The sequence below is a fragment of the Triticum aestivum genome, chromosome 4B (genome assembly GCF_018294505.1).
Source record: "Triticum aestivum cultivar Chinese Spring chromosome 4B, IWGSC CS RefSeq v2.1, whole genome shotgun sequence".
Classification (NCBI taxonomy): domain Eukaryota; kingdom Viridiplantae; phylum Streptophyta; class Magnoliopsida; order Poales; family Poaceae; genus Triticum; species Triticum aestivum.
This window is the reverse complement of record NC_057804.1, coordinates 662112396-662136907: the sequence shown is the minus strand read 5'-3', so window position 1 is coordinate 662136907 and position 24512 is coordinate 662112396. Positions and strand designations below refer to the sequence as shown.

Below are 24512 nucleotides of genomic sequence, written 5' to 3'. Positions count from 1 at the left end.
CAACGCCATGAACCTGCAGCAGCAGCAGCAGCCCACGACGCCGAGCTCCACCTGGTACCTCGACAGTGGTGCCACCTCGCACATGGCGTCCTCTTCCGGTATGCTCTCCTCCTCACGCCCCTGTCATTTCACTAACATTGTAGTAGGCGATGGCTCCTCGCTCCCTGCCACACACACTGGCCACACCGGCATTCCGACCAACACATCATCTCTCCCCCTCAACAACGTACTCGTCTCCCCGCACCTCGTCAAAAACCTCATTTCCGTCAAAAAGCTTGCATGTGATAACCCTGTAAATGTGGAGTTTGATGACTTTGGCTTTTCTGTCAAGGATCGAAGAACGAGGAGGGTGATCCTCCGATGTAACTCCGGCGACGACGAGCTCTTCCCGCTATCTCCGTCGCCCCCCACACGCACTCATCATGCCCTCACCGCTGCGGCCTCTCGCAATCTGTGGCATCAACGCCTTGGTCACCTCGGCGACGAAGCTCTGGAACGCACGCTCCGGTCGTCCTCGCTCGCCCACACCAGCGCATCTTCCAGTTTTTGTTCGTCGTGTCAGTTAGGCAAAAGTGTTCGTCTACCCTTTAGCTCATCCGAACATGTATCGTACTTTCCATTTCAGCTTGTTCACTGTGATGTATGGACATCTCCGCTCGCTAGCATTTCAGGTTATCAGTACTACCTTGTGTTGCTTGATGATTATAGCCATTTTACTTGGACATTCCCACTACGTCACAAATCCGAGGTTTTGCCTACACTGCACACGTTCTCTGCCTTTGTGCAGAATCACTTTCACCTCCCCATCCTATCTATCCAATCTGACAACGGTAGAGAATTTGACAACAATGCCTCGAGGCAGTTCTTCGCGTCCCTCGGCATCACCTTGCGCATGTCCTGCCCCTACACTTCACCCCAGAACGGGCGCGCCGAACGTGTGCTCCGCACACTGAACGACATCTCGCGCTCACTTCTCATCCATGCCCATATGCCTCTTCCGTATTGGGTTGAGGCTCTCCAAACAGCTACCTTTCTGCTGAACCGCAGGCCCTGTCGTCCTCGCCACGATCAGACCCCCTTCCTCCTCCTCCACGGCGTGCACCCTAGCTATGCAGAGTTGCGCATCTTCGGCTGCTCATGCTTTCCCAACCTCGCCGCAACAGCCCCTCACAAACTAGCGCCCAGGTCTGCGCAGTGTGTTTTTCTCGGGTATTCTACTGACCACAAAGGATACCGTTGTTTAAACCGCACCACGGGCCGTGTCATTATCTCACGGCATGTCATCTTCGACAAGCAAACCTTCCCCTTTCGCAACGACAAACAGGCCACAGCTCCCATCGACGATCTCGCTGACGACCTACCACCCATTCCCCCACAGCCACACCTCCGCCCAACTCCTCGTATTACCACATCTACACCAGCTGCCATGGCAGACCAAACGCCTCCCGCCTCCCCTTCCACCCAAAACACTGATGTGACCACCGATTCCTCTCCTGCGAGGTCTGCACCGTCGCCTACCGGCGAGATCAGCTCCCCCACGATCGTCTCGCCCCCCCAGCAAGCGAGCCCCGCACACCAGGTTGTTGCCTCCCCTCCATGACGTCCTCCACCACCCGCCCCCACCCACCCCATGCGCACACGCGGCCAAGCTGGCAAGTTCTTCCCAAACCCTAAATATGAGCAAAACCTCTCCATCTCCACTACCACGCCAATCTCACCCATCCCAAAAAGTGTGCGTACGGCTTTGCGGGATCCATGTTGGCTTGCTGCAATGCAGGTGGAATACAGGGCGCTCATGGAGAACCGGACGTGGACACTCGTGCCGCGCCCTCGGAACGCCAACATCGTCACCGGCAAATGGTTGTTCCGCCACAAACTCAACTCCGACGGCAGCCTGGAGCGCTACAAGGCCCGCTGGGTGCTTCGAGGTTTCTCTCAACGTCCCGGCGTGGACTTCGACGAAACCTTCTCGCCCGTTGTCAAGGCCGCCACGATCCGGGTCGTCCTCACGATCGCCGCCTCGCGCCAGTGGCCTGTCCACCAGATGGACGTGAACAATGCCTTCCTCCACGGCCGTCTCACTGAGCAGGTGTACTGCCAACAGCCTGCAGGCTTCATCGACGCCGACTACCCTGATCATGTGTGCCTCCTCGACAAGTCGCTATACGGACTAAAACAAGCCCCGCGCGCCTGGTTCGCGCGGTTCGCCACGTTCGTCTGCAACATCGGCTTCCGCAGCTCTCGGGCGGACCCGTCGCTCTTCATCTTCTCCACCAGCGCCGGGACCGCCTACCTCCTGCTGTACGTGGACGACATCGTCCTCGCTGCGTCGTCGACCACACTACTTCGCCACCTCCAACAGCTCCTGTTCGCCGAGTTCTCCATGAAAGATCTCGGCCCACTACACTACTTCCTCGGCATCGCCGTCACTCGCACCGCGGACGGCTTCTTCCTCTCTCAGACCAAGTACGCGGAGGAGCTCCTTGAACAAGCCAACATGCAGACGTGCAAGCCGGCGACGACGCCTGTGGACTCGCGCTCCAAACTGTCGGCCAACGACGGCGCTCCCGTCTCTGACGCCTCCGAGTACAGAAGCATCGTCGGCGCGCTCCAGTACATGACCATGACACGCCCCGACATCGCTTATGCAGTCCAGCAGTGCTGCCTTGTCATGCACGACCCGCGCACATCCCACCTCGCGTTGGCCAAGCGTGTCCTGCGATACCTCCGCGGCACCTCGACACATGGTCTCCATCTACGCCGCTCACCCACGCTGGACCTCGTCGCCTACTCCGACGCGGACTGGGCGGGCTGCCCCGACACGCGCCGTTCGACGTCCGGCTACGCCGTCTTCCTCGGCGATTCTCTCGTCTCCTGGTCGTCCAAACGACAGGTCACGGTGTCCCGGTCCAGCGCGGAGGCTGAGTACCGCGCAGTCGCCAATGCGGTTGCTGAAAGCTGCTGGCTTCGACAACTCCTCGGCGAGCTCTCCATCACACTCCCTCGCGCCACCGTGGTCTTCTGCGACAACATCTCCTCTGTGTACATGGCGGCCAATCCCGTCCATCATCACCGGACGAAACACATCGAGCTCGACATACATTTCGTCCGTGAGAAGGTGGCTCTCGGGCAGCTGCGCGTGTTGCATGTCCCTACGACCCAGCAGTTCGCGGACGTGCTCACCAAGGGGTTACCTACGGCGGCGTTCGAAGAATTCCGGTCCAGTTTATGCGTCCGTCCACCGGACGCTCCAACTGCGGCGGGGTGTTAGTAGTCTGTAGTTAGCCCACTCTCTCCCACTCTCTCTCGCACGTCATGCATGATCACACGATCTCCATGCACGTCCCCGCGCTCTCATGCGCTCTCTGTACATGTACCTATATAAGCAAGTGCAATACAGCGGCAGCACCCAAGGTGCGATAGCCATTCATTTTCCCAAATCACAGTCCGAACCAGCGCCTGACAAGGTGATCGCTGGCGTTGAAGGAGCTTCGCCGGTTCCAAATCCTGAGTACCTTGCTTGGGTCACGTGGGACTAGCGCTGCGTGGGCTTCCTCCTCTCCATGCTCTCCAGCAACACCCTGCTGCAGGTGTTGTTCCTGCTAACTTCGGTGGCAGTTTGGAGCGCGCTGGAGCAGACCTTCGCGGCCCGCTCTCAGGCACACATGACATGATACAACTCCACCGCCAAGTCCCGACCATGCAGAAGCGTGATATGTCCATGGTGAACTATTTCACCAAGGTGAAGGGCCTCACTTATGCCCTCGCCGCCACCTGCAAGCAGCTGGACGATAAGGTCATCATCATCTACCTGCTTAGCGGCCTCGATTACAGCTACAATCCTCTCGTGACATCGACCACCTCTCGAGCAAAAGCAATCTCCCTCAACGATCTCTACTTGCACATGTTGGACTTCGTGCTCTCTCGATGTCTTCTCCATTCTATCCAGCATGAACGCCGACGTAGTATCTTAGTGTTTTGACAGCTGGGTTGAAGGAACGGGAGACACCGTACCACTGCCGGCACCCACCTGCCCTATCTGCACGGAACCCTGGGCTTCCAATGTCATGCATCACATTTTGTGAGGGAACCGGCCAATTTCAATTGTTCTTTTTATCCAATGTGTTACCTGATCTCGTGCAATCTTTGTTGCTCCATAATTAAATAGAATTCTTCGTTGATGTTTCTATATCTATACTACTATTAATCTACATCTACACTACTATTAAAAGAGCAAACATGAATTCTCTCAAAGCCACATAACAAACTGTACACGAGATAACCATGCCCCTTAGATCAAATCAACTTACATCTACACTACTATTAAAAGAGCAAACATGAATTCTCCCAAAGCCACATAACAAACTGTACACGAGATAACCATGCCCCTTAGATCAAATCAACTTACACTTAAGCAAATCCTACTGTCCGCATTACACCAATAATCTACCACCCAGATCTATGGCTCAGATCAAATGTTCTGCCAGGCAGACGCACTGGTTTGCTGATTCTGTTAGCGCTCCGCGTCCCCGGATTCCAGCGGCCCCGCCGGGCGAAACCCTGATCTGCGGATCGTATCCGCCTGAATCGGATTAATGACCCGGTTATCCCTCTAATTCCTCCACTCCAGTCCTTCCCAAATCGCGCGGCCCCCAGTCCCCTCCGCCCTTCTCTACCACCGCGGACGCAAGCCAACGCCGCCACACTCCCTTGTCGCCCCCACGCTTGCCACCATTGGGGCGGCTTCGCGCGTGCCGCCACCATTTCCGCCGCCTCCTCGACATGAGGCCGCCACCAGCAAGCCCCACTCCGGCGCGCCCGTGTGTCTTCTTTTTCATCGGTTGTGGCGGTCACTGCCATCGCGCCCCATGACGCCGGCGATTCTGTCCTAGGGAGCTCGGCCTACTAGGCAAGGACACCGTTGCGGCCAGGGTACAACTGAGCAAGGGCACTTGTGCGGCAAGGGCCTGGATCGTGGTGGCGGCGGTGATTTGGATCCGGGCGGCGACAATTGAGCAAGTGCACCGGTGCGCTCGAGGTACAAGTTACAACTTACAACTCCTCCCTCTCTCCTTGCCCCCCTCCCTCTCTCTGCCCCGGCGGGGTCGACGTGAGCCCGTGATTGTGGATTGGCTCGAACTGGTAGCTTCCGGAGAGGGGAACAGAGAGCACGGGTGCTCCGCTAGCAGCCGCATGTTGCGGGGACGAGGAGACCTCCGACGGTGGGGAGTGGAGAGAGCTATGGATGCGAACTGAATTTCATCTCTCTTGGGTTTTTTTTTTCTGCAGTGGAGAGCAAGAGGAACACTGGTAACATTCAGCCGACGAGAATTAGCAGCTAATTTTTGTGTCGATTAGATCATGATTGGATCCCCATATATATGGAGGGCTCTGTGAAAATTGGGTTTTCTCTGTTTCTCTATATGAGATTGTTTTCTGATCATTGGAGTATGGGAATAGCGTGGTGTGCAGCTGCGCACTTGTGAGCAATCTCTGATGCTACCGATGTTTATATATACTAGCGGTAACAGTGTAATTTCAGGTATGACAAAGTAAATTTGCTTCAACAAACCAATTCCAGTGCAGCATTTTTGTTTTCGTTTTATGGCCTTTCTATTGCAATCTGCACTGAATGTTGTACGCTGATGTCATGTTTGCTGGTTTTGCTTCAATTGGTGTTCTCAAGGAAACCGTGTTCAATTGGCATGTTCTGCTTTGGACCTACCTTTCTAGAAATCTGTATGTGTTCTTATCTGGCTGGTTGGAACAGTGCTAATTGGCATGGCTTGCTTTCTGTTACCAACTACTTGAATGCTGAAATATCATACAGTACACACATCATGTAAACAACATATATCTCTTTTGATTTCAGAGAGAACTTTCCATGCGATGTTGTCCCCTCGGCAATAGTATGGAATTCAGAAATTATCCTGCTATCTTTGCCCACTAGCATTTTTTAGACTGATAATGGTAGTGCAGATATGAGTTAGAGATTGTAGAGTTCTAGAATATGTTGACCAAATCGTTTCTTCGGAACCTGGTTGACACCAAAGCTCTCACGAAAAGGGCTTGTCTGTTTTAAACTCAAAACAAGACGATGAACATAGAAGTATAGCTTCATCTCCTATTTGTCAATATTATGTTATAGTACCTATTTTTCTTTTTCTCTTGTTTAATATTTTGTATTTTTGGGCAACAACACAAGAACCGACGATAATGTATTACTTATGACACTTGGATTCAAGCCACACCGAAGGTTGAAATTCCATCTTCTTGGTTAGAATACACAAAGGATTTGAACTGTCAATCTTGTAAGGACATATTCTTTGTGTGCAATTTAACAGGACTAATTTGAGATCAGCAAAGAAGAACGAGCCCGAAGAACAGGTGCCTCCTTTTCATTTTTATGTGTTTTTGAGTCTCTTTATGTGTAAACGTAGGCTGTAGATTACCTGTGTTGTGATTTTATTTTTTTTGAGTTGAGCTAGATGTTATCATTGGGAGATCAAGAAGCACTTTTATAAATTAGCAAAACTACTGAAGGATTTGTAGGCGAGCAACTATTATATGAGTCTGGATGACCAAATATCAGTAGTACATAAAAAATCTATGGCTTTATATACTTTGTCATACTGTCATATTCATATATGATAACACAAAGTTCCTTTGTAGCTCGTCCTACATGGAACCTCTTATCTTCAGCCCTTCAACATTGCTTTGAGATCCGTACTCTTCAACTAACTTGCAACAAGCAGATTTCTCTTTTTTGTTTCTCTCAAAAGAAAGAACATATGGACTTCAAACTTTCCAGATCAAACAAACTTTACAACTTCAATGTGTGAAAAAACTTTCAGATTTTTTGGACCAACATAAATATACAAAATGTGAATTTTTTTGATTAAAAAAAAGAAATTTTAGCATTTTAAATGCATGAAAAAATCTGATAGTTTTTTTCCCACGTAGTAATTAGAATGTTTTGTTGTCCTGCAAAGTGTGAAGTTTATATGTTGTTTCGTTTGAGAGAAACAAAAATGACAAATGTGCCTGCACGGATCTTGATGCCAAAATGGATGGCTAAGATAAGGGGTACCGTGTAGCTCCAGCTACACAAAACCACACTCATATGATAATCATATCAAGTGTTGTTTACATTTCTTCCAGTGTAACAAGAATGGGAAATAAGATACTCTCTAAATAATGTTATCTTTTATCCGGCTTCCAGTGCCTCTCTGATGCTTCGGACGCCCGTGCGCTCTTCTTTTATCCATTGCTGCTGTAAATCATTTCCCGTTCAGACTATTTGATGGATTTAAGGCATTGGCAAGCATTTTCCCTTGTACGCAAGTGCACTCTTTATTTTTCTGTATCTAGATTGTGCAGAAGGACAAAATGATTGGCTAATATGAGCACAAGTGGAGTTGATACTCTTGTTGTTATGTAGCCTCACACATTTAATATAAGTTGATGGAATTTATCTTGATCCCTTGCTTTAAGATTTCTTAGCAAGAGATGCAGATCCTGTTTGTTTTCAATAGTTAGAGAGGAAAAACGAACAAGTGAATTCATGCAGATCCTGCTATTATTTATTCTGTTTGCAGAACAACTAAACTGTAATTAAGTACCATGCAGTACTAGCATATGACTGCCTTATTTAGTTGCCGACCATGGTGTGAAAGGTATTACGAATAGCCAATTACAAGTATGAGTAATCTCTTTTCAATACACTGTCATTCCACGGATTTGTACTCACTTTATAATTCAGCACAGTTGAATTGTCAATGTCCAAGATGCATTTACTTCTATCTATCACAGACATGCTGGATGCTCACCTTGGATGCCACTGTACAATTACAGCTTATAATTACGAGCCCTCCAATCTGAATGAATCACAGGAAATGGAGCGTTTTACTGAGAGTCAGTGAGAGAATTTTAAATGCCGTCCTCACTAAAAGAGGGAATGATTTACATTAGGATACTAAAAAGTGTAAATAGTTGTTTTGTTTTCTTCTCCAAACAGAACTCTTCCTTGGGATAAATTTATGATGTGTACTGAATCATGTTGTATTAAGAAGCATCACACTAGAATTAGCTTGTCCAATAACTTAATATATTTTACAATAGGTTTCAGTGGATTTTTACTAGATTTAATATTCTTCTTTCCAACCTATCAGAGACTGAATGGATGAACAAATATATTATGAAGGAACGGGCAAGGAACATCACAATGATTTATATACATGTGATTTTCATTGCCTCATAGAGAGTCATAACTAGATGAATGAGAAAACAATTTTCTACTGTGTGCGTTGCACGTGCAATTTTACTAGTTATTTTAATGAAAGGAATAACTAATTGCCATGAATGACACTTTTCTGCCATAGGAGAGCATGCTTTCGGCTATTAATGGTGAATTATAATTAATATATAACCGCTTGATTTTATCCTCTATATATGTGCTGCATGCAGTTGCATTCCTTGCGGATACGTGTGTGGCGGATCGTGCATAGAGAATTGGCTAATCTGTTGGTGGCTATGTCACTGTGAAGGGCACCATGCATATAATTCTTTTTTGTTCTTTTTTTTTGTTTACTTTGATCTTTTTTCCGGTGCCCTCAATGTGGCAAACAATTTGAAGAAAAGCTCGTTATCAACCTCTATGCGCCAAGAAATATGTGGGACGGCTGTGTTGTTCATAGCTTGCGTCTCTTTCTTTTAGCACACTTTATAGTAGTGCCAAATTGTGAACTATTGCTGCAAAAATAGTTTATTTCATCTCAACTATAGAATACACGTGGAGCAAAATTGTGCATTGGGTGTAGTAATGCATGCCACTAGCTAGTTTATGCGTACATGGCAGAAGAGTGGGCCGTTTCTGAGAATGTTTATGCGTACTGCAACACAGTGCAGGTTCAGAAGGAGGCGTTGAATGGAAATCTGGGCATGGCTAATACTGACCTGATGTCCATGACAGGTCAGATAAAGATGATGGCCGAAGTAGAAGGTATGACGCCCAAGGATCTGGTGGAGATCGTAGAGCAGAATTGCCACCATCGGCTTTCATCATTAACCATACCCCCAACTGCTGCGCTCCAGCCGTTAGTTAACTTAGGTCAGTCCTCGATTGGGATATGCATGAGAAACTGGGTGTACGTATATAGATGCATTTAGACTGTAGATTCACTCATTTTACTCCGTATATAGTCCATAGAGGAATCTCTACAAAGACTTATATTTAGAAACGGAGGGAGTACGTTACTTGTTGTAAAGTCTGTATCCACTATTTGGTCTACATGGGGAAATTAGTAGTGTTCACACAGCTTACTTCTATGCACCCCATTTTCTTTCTCTAGCTCTCTGGTGATCTGGAGGGTATTTTCTTGAGCAGCTGATGGGTATATTTTGGTGTCAGTGATGAGGTTGTTCTCGTCCAAGGGCCACTGTCCTGATACCTCAAGTGTCATGACGTCCGCGTGTGCTGTTTGAGGACTATTACCTCTTCGACGGCCACCACTACTGGTTGTCGTCGGCAACAAGATGAAGATCGTCGAAACGCCCTCCGTAGTTATACATAGACAAATAGAACGACGACAAGGAGAAAGAAGAACCCGCTGAGTCGGCGACCGGTGCTACAGCCACCTCGCCGCCCGCTCTTCCCGCCCACAAATCAAGACCAAAGCAAGATCAAAACCACCCCAAATGGCCAAATCAAGACCAAAACCACCATGGTGGGAGATTTGTCCGGTTTTGCAGATTTTGGGGCGCTAAATGACTGGTTTTGCACTTTGAGGGCGATTTGATCGGATTGGGTACATTTCGAGGCTAAAACTAGACTTTTCTGAACAAAGAATGCCAAACATTGTCTCACCACTACACCAGGACCAGACCAGGACACAACCCTGGGCGGAGATGGAGACGCCACCATCCTCCAAGGCCTGCCTCCTAACCCTCTGGGTGAGCGTATGGGCCGGCCCAACAACTCGTCCTCAGCTCGGTTTACAGTTTAATTTGGTAACTCGTCCCTATAGGACGAGTGGATGACCACTGACTAGTTGACTGTTATTTCTCAAAAAAGAAAAATAGTTGACTGTTGACTGCTGACCCATTAACCTCTGACTGGTGAACATTGACTTTCTAAAATAATCATGAATTCAAAGAAATTCATGCGTGTTGAAAAGTTCATGAAGTTAAAAAATCAAGAGTTGAAAAAGTTCACGAATTCGTAAAATGTTCACAAATTTGAAAAACAAAGTTCATGAATCTGAAAAAGGTTCGAAAATTTGGGAAAAAAAAAGTTCATGGATTTGAGAAAACATTCGTGAATTTGAAAAAGTTCACAAATTTGGGAAAAGTCATGGATTTGAATTTTTGTATGAATTTGAAAAAAAATCAAATGTGTAAAAATGTTCATGAATTTGAAAAATCTTTGTGAACTTAAAATTTTAAAAAAGTGTTCGTGGATTTGTAAAAGAATGTTAAAAAGGAAAAAAATGAAAGAAAAAACGGAAAAGGAAAAAAGAACTACAAAACTTATCATAAAAACCAGTAGAAAACCGCGCCAGAAAAAACTGGTGGAACCATCTAGAAGGTTCCTAAAACCGAGCAAAAAAAAAAAACTACGATACAGGAAAAGAAGGAGTTCAAAGGGCCGAGCCCAAGGCGGAACAAGGGTATGTGCCAGGTTCAAGGATACTAGTAACTAGCGCTGAAGGCGCCAAATAGGAGTTGGCAGGGCTGTCCCGTGGCAACAAGGAGGAAGGTAGTTTTTTTTTTAGAAAAGGAAGAAGACCCCCGGGCTCTGCATACATACAACCATTTTATTAATTATTGAAACAAGACCTTACAAAGTCATACAACAGTAAGACCAAAACCACCGTCTAAGCAACATCTATCGCTACTCCTATCCAGTTGATGAAGGGACGCTCATAGTCCGGGTCTAATACCAAACAGACCTCGCAGCCAAACCTAACATCTAAGACTTGAGGGGCCAACCAGAACGCCTGCCAGGTATGGGCACCCACCAATCCGGCGTGCTCCTCAACCAGGACGCCTGCCGGGTATGAGGCTGCCGCAGCCACCTGCTACCAATCCATCTTCAGAGCTGTATTGCTGCATCTACCTTGCTCGGTCTAGTTGCTGCCGACGCCACCATGACGCCAGGCAATGCCACCCTCCTGCGCGAGTCCATCTCGGCTCATCGGACGCCGAGTCTCCACTGCGCCACGCAACCGAGATCCGCCGTTATCAATGGGCAAGATGAAACACCGCTCCTCCACTTGTCCCCTCCACCAGCACTTGCTCCAAAACGATGCCCTCAAAAGGGAGAACGACACCGAAGGCAACGTCATCATCCAGTCCGGTAGACCCAGACCTAGGGTTTCCCACGGAACTTCCCGATCAGGTTGACGTGACCTGCAACGACGATGCCTAGAGAAGGGAACGACGTCCGAGACGCCGCCATCGTCCGCCAAGACCACAGTCAGGCGCGATTTTCACCGGAAGCCACATCTTCCCGACCTCGCGGCTGGCTAGAACCAAGCGGAACCTAGCCACGAAGACGTACGTCGTCGTCGGTACTCCGGCAGAGATCCGGCATCTCCTCACCGGCTCCTCCACGCGCCGCCGGTCAGCGGAAGGCCTCCCCGCGGCGGATCCGATCGGGGCGTTGGATCCGCAGTCACCGCCGTCACCATCCCAACCAGAACAGCCCACCCAGCCGGATGGGGCGCTGCCACCGCCGCCGTCCATTCAGGGCCGCCTCTCCGCCGTCTATGGTGCTTCGGCCACCGCCGCACGGCCAGGGTTGCGGCCCCAGCCGCCGCCTTTTGATCGCACGAGAGGAGCCGTCCCTGCCGCCTTAGATGAGATCCACCGTGTCCACCCGCCCAGGTGCCTTCGGCACCGGGCCCGCCACCACCGCGGCCCACGCCGGCGGCAGAAGGAGGAGGGGGAGGAAGGTAGTTAAATTACCCATCTGAGTGTTTCTTAGTCCCTGTTCAAGAATTCGTTCGATTAACCAGTTAACTTGCCGATTAATCCCTACTCATAGGGTCACCGAGTAGCCGATAAACCAATAAATCTTCCGATTAATTGATTAAATGGCCGATTAACTTGCCGATTAGCCTATTAATCCCCTACTCGTCAGCCAACCGAGCAGCTACCAGTTAACGGTTTCCTCAACTCTCGCAGCATGCATGCCCTGTCCACTCCCTGGTTTGATTGACTTTTTTCAAAGCATAGAAAAATTTCATACATGGTTTGAGAGTTTTGGAATTTGTGACAAATACGCACATGTCAAAAATAAATAAAAATTCATGATACTCAATTATTTACAAGACTGCAATTGCCAATATGCTGCCTGAGTGTTATGATAAATTTTGAAATTCGTGATTGCTTGCCCCCTTCTCCTCTTGGTGTGAGCATCTGCCAGCCTATCGGTATGGATCAGTTGTCTTCTTTGTTGTATCGCTTACCCTACTCACTCTTTGCGCCTGCCCGGGATTTCCCTGGTGACCGCTGCTGATGCAGGCCAAAATCATTTAGATCATCAGTCAGGTTTACAACGTGAAGATGTCGTGCCGCCAATGATATTTCAGTAAGATTTTCGTACTTTAACAGGATTTGCATGCTAACGTTAGTTCAGAGTCCAGTCGAGCTTGGCTTGCAAATTGTGTGATCCAGTATCATTTTCGTACTTTAACAAAAAAGTGATGTCAAGTACATAGAAATACAATATATGCCCAAAACAGACACACACTAGCCAGACAGCTATCACCTGGTCAGAGCTATGACCAAGTAACGGTGGCCATACAAAATTTGTGTGGGCAAACAGAATCATCTAGTAAGCACTCCCTCCGTTCCAAATTACTCGTCGTGGTTTTAGTTCAAATTTAAACTAAAACCACGACGAGTAATTTGGAACGGAGGGAGTACTTCTTAAAATAACGGGACAAATATAACAGCTAGTTCTCTTTCTGAGAGGATGTAATACATTTTCTTTGTGAAGGGCAGCAAACAACAGAGTAGAACAATCTCTACTGCCAAAGGTAATTAATACACAGAAGTCTCCTAGTATGTCATAAGCTCCAGACCTCCGGTCAAAATCAGACGCAGAGGCCGTCCACTTCTCAGAGAATTATATTCATAGACATATACACACAACATGACTCATGGTACAAAAAGAACAAGTTATATGAAATCATTGGAAAGCATCCCGGGTGGTGGGCATCAAATCGGCGCGCATACCCTTTTTTTAGCGTCAAATGAACCTGTTACTTTCCAGAATCCTGCTGAAGCTACTAATGGTTTTGATAGGTTGGGCATTGTTACTCACAGCTCAGAATCTTTTTCCTCCTCATTGATCCTACTTAAACCCCGTGAATTTCAAACAGCAACAATGTTGTGTCTCTGCCGGAGTGACCTCATCTTCACCAGCTTCAGAAAACTGCAGCCCAGGTGCAGCTTCAGTAAGCTGCATACAACAATACAAAGTCACTCTTATCACTAACTTGAATTTGTTTTCACGTGAATAATAAGCATTACACAAAAGGGACATGTTTGATCAGATCAAGAGAAAATGTTGTGCTACAAATCAATACTCACAGTTGAGTGTACAAACTGAACGCATTTTGTTTGAAAGAATGATCTTGTAACTTCGAAACAGGTATTACTACAGATGTTCATTTTTATTTTTAAGAAAATAAATTCAAGAATGATCTTGTAACTTCGAAACAGGTATTACTACCTTTCCCTACATTTCTGTAAGAGGCTGTTTCCAAGACTTGAACCCGTGACCTCATGGTAACAAGGCAGCAGCTTTACTACTGCGCCAAGGCTCCCCTTCTTCTTTCGGATTGAATCCTACACTCAAAATTTTCTACACATAGGAGTGTTCGGTTCTACTCCCTCCGTCCCAAAATAAGTGAATGAACTTTGTACTAACTTATTTTGGGATGGAGGGAGTATTTATTTTGACATCAAAACTACCTTCTTGATTTCCCTTTCAAAAATAAGTATCTGTGGGGGAAAAGAATTTTGCTATGGTTGGGCATTACCGCTCACAGTTTGGAATCATTTTTGTCCTCATTGATCCTCCTTAAACCCCATGAATCTCAAGCATCCACAGTGTTGTGGCTCTGCTGGCTCTGCCAGAGTGGCTTCGTCTTTGTCAGATTCTGTAAGCTGCAGAAAAATGTTAAAAAAAATCAATGCTATCATTAGGTTGAATTCGTATTCACGTGAATAATGAGCATTACACAGAAGGAACATGTTCAATAAGATCAAGAAATTTTTGGGTGCTGCATGTAAATCAATGCACACAGGTTGATGTGTACAAAGTGAAGGCTCTTTGGATGAAACTGATGATCTTGGAAATTCGAAACAGGTATCAATACAGGTTTTCATTCTTATTTTAAGCGTGTGGTTTTGTGTAGCTGGAGCTACACGGTACCCCTTATCTTAGCCATCCATTTTGGCATCAAGATCCGTGCAGGCACATTTGTCATTTTTGTTTTTCTCAAACGAAACAACGTATAAACTTCACCTTTGCAGGACAACAAAACATTCTAATTACTACGTGGGAAAAAACTTTCAGATTTTTTCATGCATTTAAAATGCTAAAATTTATTTTTTTAATCTAAAAAATTCACATTTTGTATATTTATGTTGGTCCAAAAAATCTGAAAGTTTTTTCACACATTGAAGTTGTAAAGTTTGTTTGATCTGGAAAGTTTGAAGTCCATATGTTCTTTCATTTGAGAGAAACAAAAAAGAGAAATCTGCTTGTTGCAAGTTAGTTGAAGAGTACGGATCTCAAAGCAATGTTGAAGGGCTGAAGATAAGAGGTTCCATGTAGGACGAGCTACAAAGGAACTTTGTGTTATTTTAAAAGATTTCCGCTGCAATTCCTTTTGAAACTCCTAAACACCTATTTTGCTACACAGAGGAGTGTTTTACATCAAAACGACCTTCTGTTGCTTTATTATGTTTGCAATAACAATGATATGTTGGGGAAAAGAAGAATTACTTTACTTCCTAAAAGCGTTTTCTCTAAGAAAATCCCTCGAAGAAGTATGAAGCAGAAAAAGAGAACGTGGTGAGTGCAAAAACAAGTGTAATATGTATATGGCAGATAGTATGGCAGGGCACATACCATTTCTTTGATGTGAGCAAGCTTTGCCTTGTTCTCCTCTGCTGCACACCACTTCCTTAATTCTGGGCTGCCGTAAATTTTTAACTGTTGGAGGTTTGTGAGTTGCTGTATGCTCTCTGGCAAAGTTGTGATGGCAGGGCACCACAGAATTTCAAGTTTCAGGAGAGAGGTGAGTTCTCCTAACCATTCTGGCAGTGATGTCATCCTTTTGCAGCCACACAGTGATAATGATTCGAGCTGTGTCAGTTGCCTTATGTTACGAGGCAATTGCTCTAGCTTCTTGTACTCACGTAATGTTAGATGCTGAAGAGACGTGAGGTCTGCGAACCATTCCACCAGTTCTTCACTGTCTGTCATATTTAGTTTCAGTGATTTGAGGGAGTGGAGGGCCCGGGTGATCTCTGGTGAGCCTGCCAAATCGTTGCAACCATAGATATCCAAATCGCTGTGGGCAGGTAGGTAGTGAAGCAAACTCCACTGATGCAGAGGCAATTTGCTGCCTGAAACTTCCAGTCTAGTAGATACAGGGGAAGAAGATGAGGAAGCATCAGTGTGTGCCACACTCTCTCCCCATGATATGAGCACACCATCACTTCTCCCTACACTCCAAGACGCAGCTCTAGGAAGGTGTGGTTTTATCCTCAATCTGGGGCAATAAGATATATACACTTCCTCAAGCTTAGGGAACATGAGCTCATGCACACCATCTTCACCACATGAGTATGCTATGTTCCATTCTTCCAGGCTTTCCATCTCGCCCAGACTAAGAACTCGAAGGTTTCGTAGTTGGCCAAGGGGTGGTAGTCTGTTGCAGTTTGGCAAATGAGACATCTCCATCCGTACAAGATTAGGGAGATAATTTCCGATATCCATTAGCCAGTATGGAAAGCTGACACTACTATAACCACATATCTCAAACTCCTGCAAAGTGGTTGGCGGCACTAGCTCCCTCAGCAACTCCATGTCTTCCACATATCTCTTTGAATCTTTGAACCACTCTAATTTCAGTTTCCCAATGCTCTGTTTCTCACGAAGATTTATAATGTGTGTCTCTTCCAGGGACTTCACACCTTCAAGCCCAACGATACTCAGCCGTTCAGGATTTGTATGCTCAAGCAAGGCAAGGTTGCTGTTAGATTCCGTACTATCTGAATATACCAGAAAGTACGGCAACAAGCCAAAAAGGCTTCGAGTATCCATTTTAGCCACAAATTCTGGAATCCGAGTAACACTGTAGCACCCATGGAGATCCAGCTTACTGAGACAGGTAGCACTTTCTGGTATGCTAAGAGGATATTTATATTGATATTGGCAAGACAAGTGCAGCTGCTCCATATTGGGAAGCATGCAGATACAGTCAATGAAACTTGCAGCATGATCAGTTGATGAGCTGTCAAAGATATGATGCATGCACCATGATAGATTCAAATAGCGGAGTTCAGTGAGCATGCGGATGACTTCTGGCAGCCCACCGAGATTTTCGCACGCTGATAAGTCCAAAACTTGGAGTTTGACAAGGCCACCCAAAGCTTGGGGTATCCCCGAAAGACCATCACAGTGTGATAAATCCAGATATAGCAACTCTCTGAGCTTCCCAAATGACAATGGGAGTTCTTTTAAGCCCTTACAACATGATAAGTCAAGATGCATCAGACCTTTCATTTCACCAATCGAATCTGGCAATGCTGAGATACCACAATAATGAAGGTTGAGATAATTCAATTTTGAGAGCATACCAATGCAGTTTGGATTCATTAGACCACTGGTTAGTGGAGCGCTAAGATACCTCAACTGCTTCAATTGACCAATAGAATCTGGCAACTCATGCCAATAGCGTCTGTCCAAATCTAAGACATGGATGTACTTAGCCGGTGAATCTACATCACGATGGAACTCAATTTCTTTGTAGGCATGGTCCACAATATGCAGCGCCCTTAGCTTTGCATGTGAAGTCGTGGATGACTTTAATGGTTTCTTACATTCTGTCCGCCATACATAGCGGCAGTAAGGGCCCTCCAAGTTAAATTCATCAGCCATGACCGATCTTGCCAGGTCATGCACCAGGTCATGCATAGTGAACACTGTAACATCTTTTCTTTCGTCGAGAGTTCTGGTGTCAGCCTATAGGAATAACATAGAATAATGGAAGACTTACAGTTAAAATTGTACTACTAATGCAAGGATTGGTTTGGCTGATACAGTTGGAGGGAATAAAATAAGGGAATCCAGAGGTTATAACTCTAATGCGTTTTCCATCTAATCCATTCCTTTTTTGATTATTTTTATGTCGACTTCTTTTTTGTAAACTTTTGTTTAGAACGAAGACGCACGATGCGTCCGGCTTTAAATTAATAAAGCCCACCAACAGGCAGCATCCTCAAGGAGTACAATACAGGAAAAACAGTCTAAAAAGGAAAAAAAGGCCGAAGCCAAAAAGTACTGAACATGCAACTGGCCGCAGCCTGGGAAGAGAACATAAACTAGAAGCTCGACTGGCAGCCAGACAAATGAAATGCCAAAATAGCTCCAAAAGCATCAACTTAGGCACGGGCTTCCACCTGGATCATGCGGATCCGCTCCATGGCCTCCAGCATCCGATCTGCATCACGCCGTTTCCCCAACGGAGTCCATGTCTGAAGGAACACATGGCATTTGAAAATAATGTCAGCAGGATGGTTAGGGAACTTGTGTTCGATTGTCATCTTATTGCGTATGGTCCAAAGAGACCAGCACAGCGCCCCTACGCAGCGCCACAACACACGTCCGAAACTACCCCGATGCGCAAGGAGGATCCTTCGAAGGTCCGAAGTCGAATTGGGATTCCAAGTCTGATCGAAAGCCTTAAGGACGGCACTCCAGGCAAAGCGGGCCAGATGGCACTTGAAAAAGATGTGGTTGGCATCTTCATGCTGGCCACAGAGCGCGCAAGAGCCATCCGAAGGGCCATGTCTAATGGCAATGTTGTTAGAAGAAGGGAGGCGATCGCGAAAAAGTTGCCATAGGAAAACTTTGATCTTCAAAGGAATGGACGCTTTCCATAGCCCCCTAGCTATGTCAAGCGTCGGTCCCTCGGTCAGCTTGTTATAAAGGGATTGGACCGAGAACTTCCCTGAGCTCGTTAGGGACCAAGAGACCGTGTCCTTCTCAGGGAGAAGAGGGAAACCCTGCACCTTAGCTAGGAGCCCATCCCAGCTAGCGCGTTCGTGGGTGAGGAGAGGCCTTTTGAAGGAGATGGCGGGGGGATTGCATCTAAGCGCATCGGCCACCATAATGTCGACGTTAGTGGTCAGTTGATATATGGCAAAGTAGCTCTGCCAGAGAGGCTCCGTTCCTAGCCAGTGGTTGAGCCAGAATCGCGTAGATTCCCCATTTTTAACACTGAACTTGGCTCCTAACGTGAAGGCAGGCTTAACAGCCTGGATTCCATTCCAGAAAGGCGATCCCTTCGCCTTTGAGGTAAGGAAATTTCCATCTGGAAAATATTTGGCACGAAGGATATCAGCCCAAAGCCCTTGCTCGTTCTGAGAGAGTTTCCAGATCCACTTGACGAGAAGTGCCACATTCATAAGTTTGGAGTAATTATTTATGTTCTTCCAAACATACTACAATTAAAACAAGGAAAAAGCCCAGATAACACTAACAGTTGTATAGGAAATGAGGAAAGAGAAAATGGAAGTAATTAAGTGGTTATTCCAACATATTGCATGTATTGGTTTTCCAAAAAAAAAAATCACTCAAGATTCTACTAACGTTTTCCCAGAAAAAACAGTCAACATCCCTATAAAAAAGTTCATTATCGACCATGGTTGTAGTTCAATGTATTAACTAAAATAAGACAACAAGTATGGTATGACTCACATTTGAATGTTGCAGAAAGGACATTTCCAGAAGCTGCCTAACATAACGCTGACCGAGTTGCCAGGTAGAGAACGTATTAGATGGCTCTATGAATCTAAGAGCGATCCATTGATGAATCAGATCATCTTTAATCATTTTGTGACCTTTTGGAAAGATTGCACAATAAGCAAAGCATAACTTCAAGTGTTGAGGCATGCGGTTGTAGCTTAACAATAAGGATGCAAGCACTTCATGGGTATAGGATGTATCTTCTGAAGTAGACAGTTCCCAGACTTGACTGTTTCTGACCGAAATCCAGTCTTCATATGGTGTGTATTTCAACATGTGTCCAAGTGATTGAGCAGCTAAAGCCACACCTCCACACTTTGCTGCAATTTCCTTTCCAACTGGCTCAAGACGCTCTTTGTTAGGACAAGCTTCAAAGTTGCATTTTCGTTTAATAATATCCCAGCACATTTCATCTGTGAAGGGAGGTAATCCGTACGGAGCAACCGTACCAATTTCCTTTGCAATGCTTTCTTCGCGTGTGGTTACCACAACCATCACCTTGCTCCCCTCACCCTGTTTCGGCATAGCCTTCAATTGTTCTAGTTGATCAGGCCGCTTCTCCCACAGGTCATCCAAAATAATCAGGATCTTCTTGCCCGTAAACAGCTCTCGAAGACGAGTATGAATCATATGCAAATCAGATATCTGGTTCTGACTCTGTGATAGTTGTGATATTATAATGTTGCCAATTTTTTTCAAGTCAAATGTCTGGGAGACATAGACCCACACCCGAGAGTATTCATTGAACTGAGAATCATTGAAAACCGATCTTGCCAAGGTGGTCTTTCCAATGCCTCCCAAGCCCCATATGGGAAATATGGTGGTCCCTTGAGTGGTGTTCCCAGATATGCAACCCAAGATTTTCTGTTCTTCATCAGTCCTCCAGATGATTTCTGCTTCCTCCACATACCCTGCTGTTTCCCGGATGTCAGGAACATGCCGCTCCTCGCAGCGAGTTTCTGGCAGAACACCATAATTATAACGGTCCTCTTTTATCTTTTGTAGGCGTTTTTGCATCTTTTTCATCTTTCGTGGCATCCTAATCTTCTTCATCGTAGCTACCCACTGCATGAGGTACAATGTGATTTGTCAGTACTCAGTACCATGGAAGGCTTTCAAAGCACGCGCAGTGGCTGTTTTATGAAGTCATGTCATAATTTACATCAAAAAAATAGTGTACGGTTAAACAAGTGACATCGACTACTTATTTTCATTGTTTTTCTAGCGATTACAAAGACCCATTAGGAGACTAATGCACGTATACTAATAACACTGTAATAATGAACTAGTAGTAGTACTTTGATGGTTTGTTTCCTAAAAGAATTTTTATACAGTGGCACTTCCATTTATTTTTTATACGTGGAGAAATGTAGATGTGCCTCTATTGCCGCTTAGCGTTCTGAGGTCGTACTCCCTAGCCGCTCAACAAGTAGATGTAGCTTTTATATAGCACTGACTTAAAGATCAACTCCAACAGTGAGGTTCAATCTACTCCCTCTGTCCCAAAATATAAGAACGTTTTTGACACTAGTGTAGTGTTAAAAACGTTCTTATATTGTGGAACGGAGGGAGTACTTCACTAATAAAAAAGTTCCAGATCTAGTTCATTATCTAAAAAAAATTAATCATCTCCATCAGTTCATATCTGAGAAAAGAGCAGCATTCAGATCCAGATGCAACCAAATCGACAGAATCTTGCATACCAGGTCGAGGTCGGTGTCATCTTCAAAATCTTCAAGCATGTCAGAGATGTCGTTCATGGCGTCCTTGAGCCGCTTCAGCCACACACGCTCTGATTTTTCCTTGATAGACCGCCTCTCGGCATCGCTGAGCGCGGCCTCCACCGACTCGAGGGTCATCTTCATATTCTCCAGATCCTTCCTCATGTTCTTGTGCAGCTTGATCTCGCCAGTGATGCTGGAAGTGATCTGTCCTATCACCACTTTGATGACGGCTGAGGCGAGCATGCCCCCGACTGCCGCCGCGGGTGTCACCATGGCTAGTGTCTGTCGAGTTTGATCTGTATGCTGAATATGTTGGGGATTTGTTATTGAAGCACCAGTCCTCTGTATCAAATCTACAAAAGCACTAGTAGCCAGAAATTGAATCAGCAACAGGCTGCGGAAATCACGGCCTATTTTACAAGAAGCCAGAAATTGAATCAGCAACTGCGGAATGAATCACGGTCTATTTTACAGATATCACAAGCTTGCAAATGATTAAAATTAACACATCTTCATAAATAACTAAAAAAGATTAAAGGGGGCTGGTGTGCTTCCTCAGATATTTTTACAGTTTCCAACAGAGACAGTCAGCAGCTAAATTTGCAGGCAGGCTGGATACCCAGGGAAGAAGGTAGAGTAAGTGATATGGACCTGTAGACGACGGTGCTGCGCCGGGATCTGCTCAGATCCGGCCTGGTTGACGCCGGCAGCGGCGGGATCCGGCGAGGCGAGGTCGGAGGCGGCCGGGTCCAGGCGAGACAGCGAACGGGGCACAGGCTCGTAGCCCAGACAGGGAGCGGGGTGGCGGACCGTGGCAGCGTTGGATGGCGAGGGCGTCGAAGTGTCGGCCGGCGCGGCCGTCAAGGTGGCGGCCGATGCAGGAGAGGGACCAGGGCGTGGCGCCGGGAGAAGTGGAGCAGTGGAGCAGGCGGTCAAGCGAGCGCGGCGAGGAGACCTCAACTCAACTGTTCATCAACTCGTCCTCTCTCGCAGGCCAACACACTTATTTAACAATTTCTGCATGCACAGCAGAAAAACGCGTCTTTGGTTTTCTTTTTGTATTTTTTTAGTCGAACCCCTCTTTTGTTATCTGCACCGTTTTTTTGCTCTTTGCATTGTCACTCAGTTGGATCTGATTGAGCTAATAGCATCTCCAACAGGCGCATGATATTAGCGCCGCGCTTTGGCTTCGCCTCCGTCCGCGCTCCTCCAAGCACCGGTCTCGCGCGCTGCCTTTTCATGGCGCCACGGACGACCTCGACGGGTGGCGTAGCGCCGGCGCCCGCCGTGAAGCCACACGGCCCCCTCTCAAAGCTCCTAAATGTGGTGGCAGCGAAGGCGGGAAAGGTGTTTGGGAAGAGGAACAAAACGACGGACGGCTCCTCTAGGCGGCCCAAGAAGAAACTTGCAGGGCGTGCAACGGATGCGGCGGTGACCGAAGTTCCGGCGAGCTTGCTTGTTGCGCCGGCGGCCGATGCGTGCAAGGTGTTCGATGAAATGCCCACAAGGTATGATTTCACTCACTTTTTTCGTTGTTGTTTTTTAAATGAATGGATACATTGGATAGCTTAGTTTTGTTCTATATACTTTGTAGTTTCAATGATGAGACATATGTGTCAACTATGAGTATTGGCTCCAACAATTCTCATTGGTCTCAAACCAATGAAGTGCATTTAGATGATCATGAGTTTGAGGTGGACGAGGATGGTGAGGGTATCGTCGATGCACCGAAAGGAAGAGCGGGCAACTACACCATGGACAAAGACATCTTGCTATGCAATACATGTTGAAAGTGTGTAGGAATGCCATCGTTGGAGGGGGGCAAAGTAGAGATGCATATTGGATTCAGATGAAGGAGCACTTTGATTTACACAACAATAGTGGAATTGACCACACGGAAAGATCTCTTCGCTCCCGGTGGTCGACAATCAACAAAGATTGTCAAAGGTGGGTGGCTGCACTTAAGGCGGTTGACACGATAAACCCAAGTGGCACTAATGATAGAGATAGGGTAAGTTCCATTTCTTTCATGATTCTTCCATGTTCATGCTTCTTCTTTGGTGTTTCAAGTGCTAACTTGTTCTTTTGTTTGTAGCTCACTATTGCACAAAACTTATTTCAAGGAGAGGAGAATAAGACCAAGAAATGGAGACCATTTACCTTGCCTCATTGCTATGATGTGTTGAAGGATGATCAGAAATGGAATCCCCGTGAAGGTGTCGAAGAGGAGAGCAACAAACGCAAGCGAACTATTGATTTGCATGACGAGGAGGAGGAGGCATCAAGTGATGACGGTGCTACTTCTTGAGCTTGCGTTGGTTTTCCCTTAAAGAGGAGAGGGTGATGCAGCAAAGTAGAGTAATTATTTCCCTTAGTTTTGAGAACCAAGGTATCAATCCAGTAGGAGACAACGCACAAGTCACCGAATACCTGCACAAACAATCAACGAACTTGCACCCAACGCGATAAAGGGGTTGTTAATCCCTTCACGGTTACTTGCAAAAGTGGGATCTGATAGAGATAGATAAATGGTAAAGTAAATATTTTTGATGTTTTTGGTTTATAGATCGGGAAGTAAAAGATTGCAAAATAGTAGATTGGAAACTAGTATGGTGAAAAAGAGACTTAATATGATGGAAAAGAGACCCGAGGGCCATAGGTTTCACTAGTGGCTTCTCTCAAGATAGCAAATAATACGGTGGGTGAACAAATTACTGCCGAGCAATTGATAGAAAAGCACATAATTATGACGATATCTAAGGCAATGATCATGAACATAGGCATCACGTCCGTGTCAAGTAGACCGAAATGATTCTGCATCTACTACTATTACTCCACATATCGACTTACTCCTACCCGCTTCTAGAGTATTAAGTTCATAAAGAACAGAGTAACGCATTAAGTAAGATGACATGATGTAGAGGAATTAACTCAAGCAATATGATGTAAACCCCATCTTTTTATCCTTGATAACAACAATACAATATGTGCCTTGCTACCCCTACTGTCACTAGGAAAGGACACCGCAAGACTGAACCCAAAGCTAAGCACTTCTCCCATTGCAAGAAAAACCAATCTACTAGGCCAAACTAAACCGATAATTCAAAGAGACTTCCAAAGATATCAAATCATGCATATAAGAATTCAGAGAAGACTCAAATAATATTCATAGATAATCTGATCATAAATCCAAAATTCATTGGATCTCGGCAAACACACCACAAAAGAGTATTACATCGAATAGATCTCCAAGAACATCGAGGAGAACATGGTATTGAGAATCAAAGAGAGAGAAGAAGCCATCTAGCTACTAGCTATGGACCCGTAGGTCTGTGGTAAACTACTCACGCTTCATTGAAAGGGCAATTATGTTGATGTAGAAGCCCTCCGTGATTGAATCCCCCTCCGGTAGGACACCGAAAAAGGTCCCTAGATGGGATCTCACGGGTATAGAAGGTTGCGGCGGTGGAGAAGTGTTTTCGTGGCTCTCCGTGATGGTTTTGGGGTATAAGAGTATATATGGGCGAAAGAATTAGGTCAGGAGACCTCTGAGGGGCCCACGAGGTAGGGGCACGCCCTAACCCCCTGGGCCTGCCCTCCACCCTCGTGCCGCCTTGTTGCTTTTCCGACTTCATCTCCAAGTCTTCTTGTTTGCTTCTGGTCCAAGAAAGATCATCGCGAAAGTTTTATTCCGTTTGGACTCCGTTTGGTATTCCTTTTCTGTGAAACTCTAA

The 24512-nt window shown here is 46.2% G+C and overlaps 1 protein-coding gene across 2 annotated transcripts; it reads right to left on the bottom strand.

Annotated features, from left to right (window-relative positions):
- Positions 1 to 12953: 12953 nt before the first annotated feature.
- Positions 12954 to 21738, bottom strand: LOC123093997 (putative disease resistance protein RGA1). 2 transcript variants are annotated; one of them, XM_044516065.1, is made up of 6 exons: positions 21430 to 21738; positions 20758 to 21142; positions 19007 to 20119; positions 15149 to 17269; positions 14052 to 14178; positions 12954 to 13468 (listed from the first exon to the last, which is right to left on the bottom strand). In XM_044516065.1, exons 2-5 carry the CDS (start codon positions 21049 to 21051, stop codon positions 14080 to 14082), a joined length of 3627 nt encoding a protein of 1208 aa, XP_044372000.1. In that variant the 5' UTR covers positions 21052 to 21142; positions 21430 to 21738; the 3' UTR covers positions 12954 to 13468; positions 14052 to 14079. The 2 variants fall into 2 exon arrangements, with proteins under 2 accessions (XP_044372000.1, XP_044372001.1); XM_044516066.1 differs by having other exon boundaries at positions 20758 to 21131.
- Positions 21739 to 24512: the final 2774 nt, after the last annotated feature.

Bases quoted from the DNA above. Each gene is read 5' to 3' on its own strand.
- LOC123093997 (XM_044516065.1), bottom strand. From the start codon at position 21,051: ATGGTGACACCCGCGGCGGCAGTCGGGGGCATGCTCGCCTCAGCCGTC. The intron at 17,270-19,006 runs GTGAGTCATACC...TTATTCCTATAG, and splicing joins CCTTTCTGCAACATTCAAAT to GCTGACACCAGAACTCTCGA. The intron at 14,179-15,148 runs GTATGTGCCCTG...ATTTTTCTGCAG, and splicing joins TTGCTCACATCAAAGAAATG to CTTACAGAATCTGACAAAGA.